The sequence below is a fragment of the Cygnus atratus genome, chromosome 1 (assembly GCF_013377495.2).
Source record: "Cygnus atratus isolate AKBS03 ecotype Queensland, Australia chromosome 1, CAtr_DNAZoo_HiC_assembly, whole genome shotgun sequence".
In the NCBI taxonomy this organism is placed as follows: domain Eukaryota; kingdom Metazoa; phylum Chordata; class Aves; order Anseriformes; family Anatidae; genus Cygnus; species Cygnus atratus.
The window spans coordinates 139,654,184-139,666,602 of NC_066362.1; the positions used below are offsets into that span (position 1 = coordinate 139,654,184).

The following is a 12,419-nucleotide window of genomic DNA, read 5'->3' on the forward strand; positions in this document are numbered from 1 at the left end:
GGGATGAAGGAATAAAAAGACACAATATGTACAAATATGTATTGGGTTTACATGGCATGGTTTTGATAGCAGGGGAGCTGCAGGGTTGGCCTCTGTGAGAAGAATCCAGCAGCTGCCCTGTGTTAGGTCAGGGCCAGTTTCAGTCGGCTCCAAAGGGGCCCACCACTGCCCAGGGCCAAGTCAGGGAGCGACGCTGGGTGGGCCTCTGGGAGAGCAGATTTAGGAAAGGGGAAAAAAAATGCTGCATAACAGCAGCTGGGAGAGAGGAGTGAGAACATGTGAGAGAAGCAGCCCTGCAGCCCCCAAGGTCAGTGCAGCAGGAGGGCAGGAGGTGCTCCAGGCACGCAGCAGCAGTTCCCCTGCGGCCTGTGGAGAGGCCCCTGGTGGAGCAGGCTGTCCCCCTGCAGCCCATGGGTCCCACACGGAGCAGATCTCCACGCTGCAGCCCCTGGAGGAGCCCCCGGTGGAGCAGGTGGATGTGGCCTGGAGGAGGCTGCGGCCCATGGAGAGCCCCCACAGGAGCAGGCCCCGGGCCGGAGCTGCAGCCCGTGGAGAGGAGCCCACGCAGGAGCAGGGGGTCTGGGGGGAGCTGCCGCCCACCCGTGGGGGACCCGTGCTGGAGCAGTTTGCTCCTGGGGGATGGACCCCGTGGTACAGAGCCATGTGGGAGCAGTTCTTGAAGAGCTGCTGCCTGTGGGCAGCCCCCGCAGGCTCAGTTCGGGAAGGACGGCATCCCGTGGGAGGGACCCCACGTGGAGCAGGGGCAGGGAGTGACTGTGAAGAAGCAGAGGAGATGAAGTGTTAGGGACTGACCACAGCCCCCATTCCCCGTTCACCTGCACCGCTCAGGGGGAGGAGAGAGAAGAGGCTGGATATGAGGGAAGGTGTTTTTAGTTTGCTTTAAGTTTCTCACTGCCCTAGCTTGTTAGTAATACGTAATAAATAATTAATCTCCCTATGCTGAGTCTGTTTTGCCCGTGATGATAATTGTTGAGTGATCTCCCTGTCCTTATCTCAACCCCTGAGACTTTTCCATTGTATTTTCTCCCCCTTTCCCTTTGAGGAGGGAGAGTGACAGAGCAGCTGTGGTAGAGCTCAGCTGTCCAGCTGGGTAAAAACACCACAGTCAAATTATCTAAAATGTCTCTGGAATACCTACAAAGATTCAGAATGATCTACCATTTTGTATTGCAGAAAAACTTTTCAACTATACTGTTAATTGAAATAATAGCAAGAAACACTTTATGAATAAAAAAGATGACATAATAATTCTATACAAATGTCTTTTTCCTATATAAATCAGAGTAACAGATAAAATTACTGTATTGTATTAGTATCTAATGAACTGAATTGGCCTTATTAGTATCTCATTATTTTGAGTCTGACTCTAAGTCAAAGCATGCCAGAACAATTAAAACAAACAAGGATGCATTTCAAAAACAAATTGGATCTCATTTCTAAAGTGCAATTGCACAATATTAATCATTGTTTTAATTTATCTTGACTATTTTTGAGATTTAATTTACTTCTGTTTATATTACACGATGACAAAATTTACACAGGCCAAGTCTCATTTCAATTGGCAGTGTGGTATGGAAAACCATTTATATTCTTTGTGCAAACAGTTTTTAAAAGCTGTTCATAATCAAAACAGAGATGGACAGCGAGTTCTAAATATTTAGATGAGAATATAAAACCAGAGAAAAGTTTGGAAGGCTGAACTGTATAGCTAACACACACAAAATATGCTTTATTTTGGAGAAGTGTAAGAGCCCTTTGTAGTATGGTCAGTTTACTTTAAACGCTGTTTACTTTCCCTTGGAACTGACTTAAAAAAAAAACATGCACCAATTGTAGCGATCTCTGATGTTTAGGAGACTGAGAATTATTTATTAAGGCCAGTTTATATCTCCATGCCAAGGAGTAAGTGCGCATAGGATGGAGAGTGTCTTTTCTTGTTGACTAGTACCTCCGGTAGATGAGTAAAATGCATAAAAATATACTCCAAAAAAAATCCTATGCATATCTGGTGAGCAGTTACAAACATTATAAATAAAAGAACAGAGAAAAACAAAAAAATAGGAAAAAATATTCATCACTCCACTGAGCAAACATACCCATTCCTCTTCATGCCAATCCACCTGTAGAGAAGATCGGCTATTTCTTCCTGTCCATCTGGCCACAAGTGTATCTTGATCATTCCTCAGCATCACTTGTTCCCCTTCTCCAGAGGTTGGAGATGCCTTTGAGGCTATATAATCTGGCCTTGCAGCATTCAGTCCATGTATTGAATTTGCCAACAGTTTGCAGTCACAGACTGTGACAAGTTGCCGGGTCTAAAAAGCAATAAACCCCTCAAATTTTAACACCTTTCTATTATTCTACATACAATTTATACTACATTCTTTCACAGAAATAAAGAAATAAAGAAATAAACCACACTAGTATCCTATAAAAGAAAATAGCCATTGTTTAGGGGTCTATGAGGTGCCTTTAAATCATGTTATACCATGGCCTTAAAAAACTATTTGGGGTACCAAAACACAAAGGGTACATTTCTGAAGTCTGTACTACTATACTAGCCTTGCTGTTGATGAAAATTTCGCTAATAGATGTGCAATTCTTAACATTTTTATTTGCACTTCACCCTGCATTTGATGAAAGTTTAGAACAACATGCAGACATTTTTATAGCCCACACAATAGTTACCACACCAGACGGACCATGCTTAAGCCCCACCAACCTGTCTCAAATCACAGCAATTAAGAGGAAAGTTGAAGTTATAACTCATGAATCAATATAACCTGCTTCCTTATTTAGTAATGTTATATCAAAAGATTTCTATAAGTTATGTGAATATGAAAAGGCTCTGGCCTGTTTGTCTATTAAGAAAACAAACTTCTCTTTATATATACACACTTTGTCCAGCTTTAGAAAATCCCACAGATTAGTTATACACACTGTAGTCATTTAGAGTGAACGCTATAACTAATACATTTACATGTGGTCACATTATCTTTTGTGGTCTACAAAGCTGTATACATATCCCCTCAACTGGAACAATTTATGGCAAGGTGATCTGTCACTGCTATTCCTGCCATTTACAACCTTCAGATCTGCTTCTGGGACAGAAGACATCACTAAAACTGTAGTTGTTTTTATCCCTGTAAATAAGATTGTGTTCAGATGTCGTTTCAGTCTGTTTTCTGCTAACAGCTATCAAAAAATAACTGATTGACATCACTAATTCAGGCAAAGGCTGTCACCGTTATTCCTTATTTCACCAGTGGAACACTACGAAGAGTTTGATATACTTAAGTTTTGTCCTGTTGCTGCTGCTTGACAGGTGACTTGGGCATTTAAAAAAAGGTGGTTATGGAGAAAAGTGTATAGAAGAAAACAAACAAATGCTCATTTCTGGAATAGGACAACTGAAGAGAGGCAAACAGAGGACATTGCTCTTCACTGCACTCTCAAGAGGAGGTGAAGGCAAAGGAGTGTGAAGAGTAGGAGAAAACCCAAATAAAATGCAACAAATTCTAAAAGCTAGTCTGATTTCGTTTTTTATTTAGGACTACGCATATTACAATACACTACTGAAAAGGTAAAATAAATGTTTCAAGAAAATTTACTAAAGAAGGGTTAAAAAAAGGTGTGCTTCAGTGTGAAGATGTATTATTGTCCTACCTTATCTGCCAGGATGGCAAGTGTTCTTTCAAGGCCATTAGCTGATCTGTCCTTGGCAGCTCTTGAGAGCCTTTCTGCATAGTAGCTGACTTGAGTTTTCAGGGTGTTGATTTGTGCAATAATTTCCTTTGCTCTAACAATGTCCTGGGGGATGTATATTATAGACTGGGAACTTGTTGAAGTGCTGAAAAAGAAAGATGGATTTAAGGGGGAAAAATGCTCTAGAGGTACACACGTTACAGCAGCATGCTGGGGAATTAATGGCAGACAACAAAATTTTACCTAAGCTAGCAATCAACAGTGAAAGGCCAGTGGGCAATTGCACAGCAGGAACATGATCCTAGAGCTTTCTCTGCCTTTACTGAAAGGCAGATGCAGATTTACTAATCCCTTATGCCAAGTGACTGTGGGCAGAGCTTGTATACCAGAGGGACAATTTTGCTGATGAGAATGTGAGATAGATTTTACTGTCAGCGACAGAACCAGCGTTTGCAATGACAACTTGCCCCATTCTCCCTCTCCTTACAACACAGACACTTCACTGAGGCCTGGTTTGCAAAACAGTATTACCACACAGCTATCAGTGCTGTGAAAAGAAAATCTGCACTATTTCCAATACAGAAATGGCCCCCAGATCTGTAATGGAGACAGGGTAGTATTAACAAAAATTCCTTCTGCTAGCATATCCTTCCCTCTATTGCAAGCCTGACTGGAGTTACAGCAGGAAAATCAATCTTATGATATATCAAACACAAATTATATCTCTAGGCTAATCCGAGGCCTCCATCCTTTGTTTAGCCTCTGTTAGCACACCCTCACTCTACTAAGCTAGGGACCTGGTAAAACTCTGTTACAGGCTCAGCTGTAACAAACTAGCTTTTTCCATCTAGGAAGGGAAATTATAAAAACTATTATATTACTAACTTATATAAAACTATAGAGGTAAAACATATCTTTATATTGGTACACTGCAGGTCCACTAAGACCTGGTAGTGGAGAGGATGAATGCTCACATGTTGTTTAGACACCTACAGAAGTTGCTTTCCTAACCTAAGATGTTGACTCTCTCCCTCTAACTGATGGGGAGATAGTAGTTAACTCATCTAAAGGATGAGTTAATCCTACCTGATGGAAAAAGAAAAAAAAATCACAAAAGCTGCCTTCTAGCTTAGGAAATTAATTTAAACTGAAGTTAATTAAAAGGGCACAGCTATTTGGAACCAACCCACCCACCACCTCTCCTTTTGCCAGACAAAAGACTCTTTTTCCCTGGAGGGAAAGCTATACGAAGATCAAGCCTTTACTTCAGCTCCAGCTGTGACAAGTGTGATGCCCGTTCATGACGTGGCATCAAGCACCAGCATCCATTCCCTATTATCTTAATTACACTCTTTTTTTTCCACTCACAAATGGTTTCAGTGTGGTCACAGCACAGACGAACCTGCTGTGAGCATCAATCTCAGCACTGCTTGAAGGACACAGCAATGCCGAGGGACTACACAGAGAGGAGCTTCTTTTCCAGGCAGAGTTGCCTCAGACCGCTACCTCTGGGAAATGTGAATTCCTCTGCTGTTCCTAGAGTGATACCATTCATTTCTGCAGTGTCTCTGTGAGGTAATACAGGAGAGTTGCATGAGGCATGCTTCAAAATCATTGCCACAAATACCAGTTCTTGCCCCTTAATAGGTATTAAGGCAAGGGGGAACTTAATCCCATATCTTGTTTGAGCTCTGTTACAGGAAAAGATGGGGGATTCATTTTCCAAGGATAGGACATAATGCAGAAGTGATTCTTGAAAGAGTTTCCTTGTTTGTGTCCCTCTGGTTACCCACCTGAGTGGAGCAGAGAACAACCACTGCCCAGTACTGCTATGCTATACAGCAAATTAATCTTAGCTTTTAGGTCTTTCTTTAAACGTGATTTGTGCTCTGTATTGACAAGTGATCTTAGTGACAATTCCTCTGAGCAATTTCTTTCCACAACAACGTGGACAACATGCACAAAGATGTATTTGGCAGGAAAGGCCATGCAGCGTATTGAGATCTGATTTAGAATTATTACGTCTTCAATCACAAACATTTGCTGGGATGACTGGGGGAAAATTTTATGGCATAAAGTTCACATAAATTCACCTTCCAACCTGCAATTGCTTTTTCAAATGAACAGCTCTCATTGCATAATATCAGGAAGCTGGAACACTGGATTAAATGCTCAGTGAATTAGGGGTTCAACCTTTAATACGAGCAATTTAGAGAGAACTTCTGCACTGTTGAACCACCGAGTAATGTTTCATTTTCATAGCACTGAGCACCACAACATGAAGAAAAATAAACAAGAGTTAAGTGGAAATGTTTAAATGCAGACATGGATTACAAAAATATAACCCATGCCCAATCCATTGCTACAAAGGTTCAAAAATCTGTAGCATTGTCTTAATTATCTTTCATCGCTGGCAGCAGGTTTCTCTCTAGGCAGTTTTCACTGGAAATAACAGAGGAAAAGGTACAACATCCTCGTGCTCTGTTCTCCAGCTTTCTAACTTCTTATACTCAGAGAGAGCCAGGAAGCTGTTCATTATAAGCAAACATTGCAGATGAAATGAAATTCATTCACACATTGTGTTCTACAAAGCAGCTATGATTATTTAGAGCACAATTAGGGATGCCATGATGCATGACATTAAAAAGCCCTGCACACATTAAAACACACCAGATCTCTGACAAAGAAAAGAAAGAAAAGGAAAATAAAACAACCCAAAGAACATAAGCTCTCTCTACAGAACTCTCAGAAACAGAAAACTCACCAACACTCCTCATAACTGCTAAAAAAAAACAAAAACCAAAATAAAATTAGCAGATTGTTAGCAAATACCAAAAGCAGAAAACAAAACAAATGCTTGGGGAAATAACATATTTGTGTCATCTTTTCAACAAGGCAGGTACATACGATTAAATTTTTAAGCAAAAAAACACCGATTGCCAGGGGACTGTGTGTTGTTTTGGGAAATGTTGGGGATGCAGTATGCGCAATTTTGCCAATGAAAGGAGAAAGAACTGAACGGTATCTATATAACGATGAAATTGAGGAGATGGAACTCAGTTCTACTATAGTGTTTTTATGATAGCATAGAAATAATTAAAAGAGCCATCTTACCAGGGAGATCCTAGAATTGTATTTTATATTAACAGCCAAGATGAAATTCGTATCTCCAGAGTGGTACAAAGAATAGATTACTGGCATATCTTGAGTTAGCTATCGAGACATGGCATTCATAATACAATGCATTTTTTAATCAATAATCCAAATTAGAATCTCACTCCCGATGTGTTTTAGGCTAGTAGGGCCCCCTGCAATACCCAACCCTAACTTCTTGGAAATATACGCCTTAAAATCAATACTGACGTATACAGAGCTAAAGGACTAGATACAACTACCCTAGCTTCAGACACCTATAACCTAGATGTACCTATACCCTATAACCTTAGCTAGTCTTGGTCTCTTTGTGCAGTCCATGGTAAGAAACAGGACTTACTGAAGTGCATCGGATTTACCTGGCACGCTGTTGGCGGTGGGGCATGGCATGGGTGGCCTCTGTGAGAAGGGGTCAGGGGCCACCCCATGCTCCAATGGCCCCACCACAGGGCAGAGCTAAGCCCCGCAGCCATGCTGGTGACATCTCTGGGAAAATGTATGTAAGAAAAGGTGAAAAAAAACATCTGGCGGAGAGAGGAGGAGGGAGCAAAATCGGTGAGTAGCAGCTGAGGAAGCACTAAGGTCAGAGCAGGACGTTCTCCAGGCGCCTGAGCAGACATCTCCAGCAGCCAGCGGAGCACACATGCTGGAGCAGATGGGTATTCCTGAAGGGCTGCTGCCCACAGAGGACCCTCTGAAGCAGAGAAGTATGAGGGGGAAGGAGTGGCAGAGGGAAACTGCAATTTACTGAATATAACCCCTTTCCCACCTCAGCCTGCCCCGAGCCACTCGGGGCAGGGGGAGAGGAGACTGCAGCAAAGGAGTGAGATTGACCTTGGGAGACCGGGGAGAAAAGGTGTTGCTTTACTGTTTGTTTTTCAGCTTCTCACTATCTGAATCTGTTTTAATTGACAATAAGCTAATTTTCCCCAAGTAAAAGTCTGTTTTGCCTGCGATAGTACTCCGATAGTAAGTGATCTCCCTGTCTTTATCTCAACCACAAGCTTTTCCATTCCTGTTTATTTCCTGTTTTTTCCCTCTGTCCTTCTGGGGAGAGAAGAGGGTGGCAAGCAGCTGGCTGGGAGTTTGGCCGACCCACCACATGCAGGTATCTACCATGTCCCCCCCTGACTCTGGAGGCAACCCAAGATAACTAGCTCAGATGTTTACATCTGCACTGAGGATATCTAAAGATGAAGGACATGAATTCCACCACTCCTGACTGAAACTGACTGAAACATTGCCTTTACCTGCAGATTTCTGCAGACTGTTGTCGTTGGGAGTGTCACTGTTTTCTTTTTAAACACCTACCCACATGGAAGAGACTCTTCTGTATTAACTGAATTTGTTTTGCACTTGTTCATCTTTTCTTTCTTTTTTTTTTTTTGTAGCCCATAGAGATGGTTTTACACTTTAAACTCATGACAGAAGGGCTCAATTATACAGTACAAGGTCTTTCACAGTGTATTCTGTTAGCCTCAAACATGAGTGCACTTCATTTTTTTGTGTGCTTTCTACATTCCCAAATAATGAGTACAGCAACTGCTCCAAGACAGAAATGCCTACTTAAACGGAATAAACTGGCTGAAATGGAGTGCCCGATTCTCTGTTCTGCTGCATCAAAAATCTACTCTGATTCTCTGGATAGATACACTATACGTGCCTCCTTGCTTTTAGATGACTAGGAATAAATTGCTACACTACTGTTACCTGTCTTCTAAGTGAATGCTGGAGAAACAAAATTCCCCCCAAACTGATTCTACGGGGTAGCCGAAGAAGGGCCCACAACCTGTGTAATCTTCTGCTGAGCATACTACCACAGAAATGTTATTCTTCAAATATGGAACCTGCAGTTTTAATGGACCCAGAAAGAACAGTTCAGTAACACTTACAGGAAAAGCACTGGATAGAAATTAAGCTCTCTGATGAGCTCAGTTATTGAGTGAGGAGAAAAAAAGAAAAAGAAAGACATGGGAATTTAGATATTGCAGGAGTAAGGCCCACTTAAGTACCTAACCTAATAGAAGAAAGATATTTCAGAAAGCAACAGTGGTGTCAAAAGAATGGGAAAAGTAAGCCTAGCCTAACAGTGTTTCCTGGTTTACAGTTTTCCCTAGTCCCATCCTAGCACACTCCTTAAGTTAAGAATAATTACACCAGGCATATTTTTGCACTTTTCTTTCCAGTACATATCTGACTGATGTTCACAGGATGTTGCTACTCATTATCAGCTGCCAAAACTAATGCTGCACTTGGCAGATCAGCTCCGAAGAGTACAAATCCTTTCTTTGGAAGGGCATTATAAAACTCTCCTTTCCCTGGCTACAATGACTCTGTATAATGCTGCTCTTGTTGTTCCTCCAATTCTCCATACTGCAGCAAAACTAATGCAGACCCAAATGGTATTATCTTTTCCTTAGTGATTGGTGTGGACGCCATGCAGTGTCTCTCAGAAATGCAGAATGGTTGAGATTGGAGGGGATCTCTGGAGGCCACCCGGTCCAACCCCTGCTCAGGCAGGGCTACCCAGAGCAGGCTGCCCAGGACCATCTCCAGGCGGCTTTTGATCTCCCAGGAGGGAGACTCCAAAACCTCTGAGGGCAACTTGTACCAGTGCTCCTTCACCTGCATGGTAAAGTGCTTCCTGGGCTTCAGAGGGAGCCTCCTGCGTTCCAGTTCACACCTACTGCCTCTTGTCTTGGCACTGGGCACCACTGAAAAGAGCCTGGCTTTGTCTTCTTTGCACCCTCCCCTTAGGTAGTTATAGACATTGATGAAATCCCCCTGAGCTTTTTCTTCTCTAGGCTGAACAGCCATAGATCTGATCTCTCGGCCTTTTCTCATAGGAGAGATGCTCTGGTTCGTTCATCATCTTTGTGGCCCTTTGTTGGACTCTCTCCAGTATGTTCATGCCTTCCTTGTTCTGAAGAGCCCAGAATTGGATGCATTTCTTCAGGCATGCTCCCTTGATCTGCTGGCAACACTCCTTCTAATGCAGCCCAGGATACCATTAGCCTTCTCTGCGTCAAGGGCACACTGCTGACTCTCCCTTTAGTATATGTGACCTTCCCATTTTCTGACTCTTCCTGTAGTACACGCGGTTGTACTGCCAGAGAGATCACTAGACAGTCCCTGAAGACAGGACCGTGGAGGTCAAGTATCCTGCCTGTAGAGCAGAGTGAGGCCAGATTCAGAAGCCTAAACTGTACATAAACATTGAGGGAATATAGAAAAGCCTCAAGAGAAAAGCAATAAACACAAATTGTCAATGAGGCTTTTGCCCATCAGGCACAGCTGTGAGTTGAAAGCATGATGTAGTGCAGCTGAAGAGCTTCTAAAGGAAAATTTTCTACGCCACAGTTTGGTAAACTCAAACCCAACTCTTAAAGTAGCTAAATAAATGAATCAACAAGTATTCAGGAAAATTAAAGATTTCACTAAAAGAACTATTAGTAAGGACCTATCGTTAAACAAACGAATATGGTAATATAAAGGGGAAACTTTTTCCTCACCTCCTTTGGAAGAAAATACAGAACAATCTTCACACTGTATAGTAGAACTACTGAATGAGGTGCAACGAAAACATAGAATGGAATGGTTTTTCAAATCACTGAACATAGGCTGCTAGGAAAGGGCAAGATATCAGCTGACACAACAACATTTCTACTTACTGTTTCTTTGCCTCTTCAAATTTATGAAGCTTTTTCCGCAGGCCACCTGATTTAAAGCCTTGACAGTGAGCTGCTGGTGCTCCTATGGTGACTATGTCGTAGTTCTGATCTGAGATGGACAAAAAGGACTTAAAAATGAAAGCTCATCATCTTTACATAAACAGTTGTGGAAATTCAAAAACTATTCTGTAAATAATTTTGTAAAGCATTGTGCCAATGTTTTGAAGGACATGTAAAACCCGTATTGTTTTAGAGGCCCTGGAAATCCATCAAGTACTTTTGAGGTGAAAGAACTCTACTTTAATGCACGTCCTCCATTTCTTCATCTGCAAGTGTGACAGTGAAAAGGAAGCCTTGAGAATTGGCCTTTACACCGAACCTGCCATTACTGGAATTGCTCACATGGACACATGGGACAAGTGTGTGCCCACGGTCAGTGGGAATCAGTGTTAAAAGAAGAGATAACTTAGATTATTTATGAAGAAACAAGCCTGATGTGAACAAACTGGTGTGATTTTGCATAACCCTACATGGTGACTCGAGAGAAAAAGCATACAAACTTAACAGTAAATAATGATCAGAATCTTTGCTATTCTGACACAAACCAAAACACAGTGACACAGCAGCTTAACCCAATATATTCCCTAGCACAAAGGCTGGCTTGTGTCACCTAGGGCAAAGTTAACTTCAAACCTTAGTTTTGCCACCTATAGAACAGGGATAATTATATCTACACGTATTCTTTTGCAAAGAGTTTTGGAATCCACGGATAGAAAGTGTTACACAAATGCCATGTAGTGTTAATACTACAGAGCAGTAGTTTGTGGAAACTTGACTATGAAAAAAGACAAAAGAAACAAGAACAGTGTGAAGAAAGACAGAAAGAAACAAATACCTGATCCTCCATCATCCTGAACTCTCATTCTCTGTATATGTAAATTCGTGGGAACAAATTCCAATTTTTTATCAGCTTTCAAGCTACTGGCTTTAAATGAAGGACCTGAGAAATGCAGGAGAAAAGTAAGCATAAAAACACTGCATCCACCTATGTTAAAATACTCAAGGGGCTTCATTCATCATTGGCTACATGCTGAAAGTAAAGCAGAGGAAAATAAATATAAAAAGATGTGTCTTTCTGTTAGTATTTATAATTCCATACTCTAAGAGTAAAGATAGGGAACGAATAGAGTAGCAAATATTCCCTCACAAATAATAAAGAAAACTAATCTAAATAGTATTTTTTGCTCAAACTAAAACATTCCAGGTTCCCAATTTAAGATAAGCACTAACAGTCATGTTTGACAAGTATCACTTTAGTATCACTTTATTATGAAAAAGAAATCTTGCTGACCTTTATACTGATGCAGGTCAGTTAAATTTTCCTGATAAGTTAAAATAATCGTTTGGTACTGAGTTACTATCTGTCGACGAAGGCTTTCCCAACAAGGAGACAATTCTCCCAGTTCTTCTAGTTCACAAACCCTAGGGGAAAAAAAAAAAAAAAAAAGAGAGAGAGGTGTTTAGCTCCATTGTCTACTTGACAGAGAATAAGTTTCACATTGTAGCAATGTAGCATTTTCCTCAGCTGATGCATTGTGAATTCACTACTATTTAACCCAGCCACCAGACTGGGAATGCTCCCCACCGTATGTCTCAAAGCACTTCTGTTGAGCTCTGTCCCAAGGAACAGAGGTTCTTTGCAGGTTGAATACACCGTGTTTCCCCAGGAACCCAAGGTGTTAGTCAAAAGCAAAGCTTCCCACCTTCTGCAGGAGCACCCAGATTATACGATGATTTGCAAATGATGAGCACTGTCATCACGTCAGGTGACTTGGGACAATGATGACCTTTTTAGGACACTCCACAAAA

At 41.6% G+C, this 12,419-nt stretch overlaps 1 protein-coding gene across 31 annotated transcripts in view; it reads right to left on the reverse strand.

Moving 5' to 3' along the window:
- The window catches only part of INPP4A (inositol polyphosphate-4-phosphatase type I A), a 120,721-nt gene that overhangs the window by 29,234 nt on the left and 79,068 nt on the right, over window positions 1-12,419 (reverse strand). For 19 of the 31 annotated variants that reach the window (XM_050716329.1, XM_050716361.1, XM_050716380.1 and 16 more), the window contains 5 exons: window positions 11,902-12,032; window positions 11,446-11,550; window positions 10,551-10,659; window positions 3,688-3,871; window positions 2,118-2,336 (listed from right to left, as the gene is read on the reverse strand). In XM_050716329.1, coding sequence (XP_050572286.1) covers window positions 2,118-2,336; window positions 3,688-3,871; window positions 10,551-10,659; window positions 11,446-11,550; window positions 11,902-12,032 — 748 coding nt within the window. Of the gene's footprint in view, window positions 1-2,117; window positions 2,337-3,687; window positions 3,872-6,490; window positions 6,509-10,550; window positions 10,660-11,445; window positions 11,551-11,901; window positions 12,033-12,419 lie in introns of all 31 variants that reach the window. The other 12 variants (XM_050716308.1, XM_050716350.1, XM_050716322.1 and 9 more) reach the window with 2 other exon arrangements.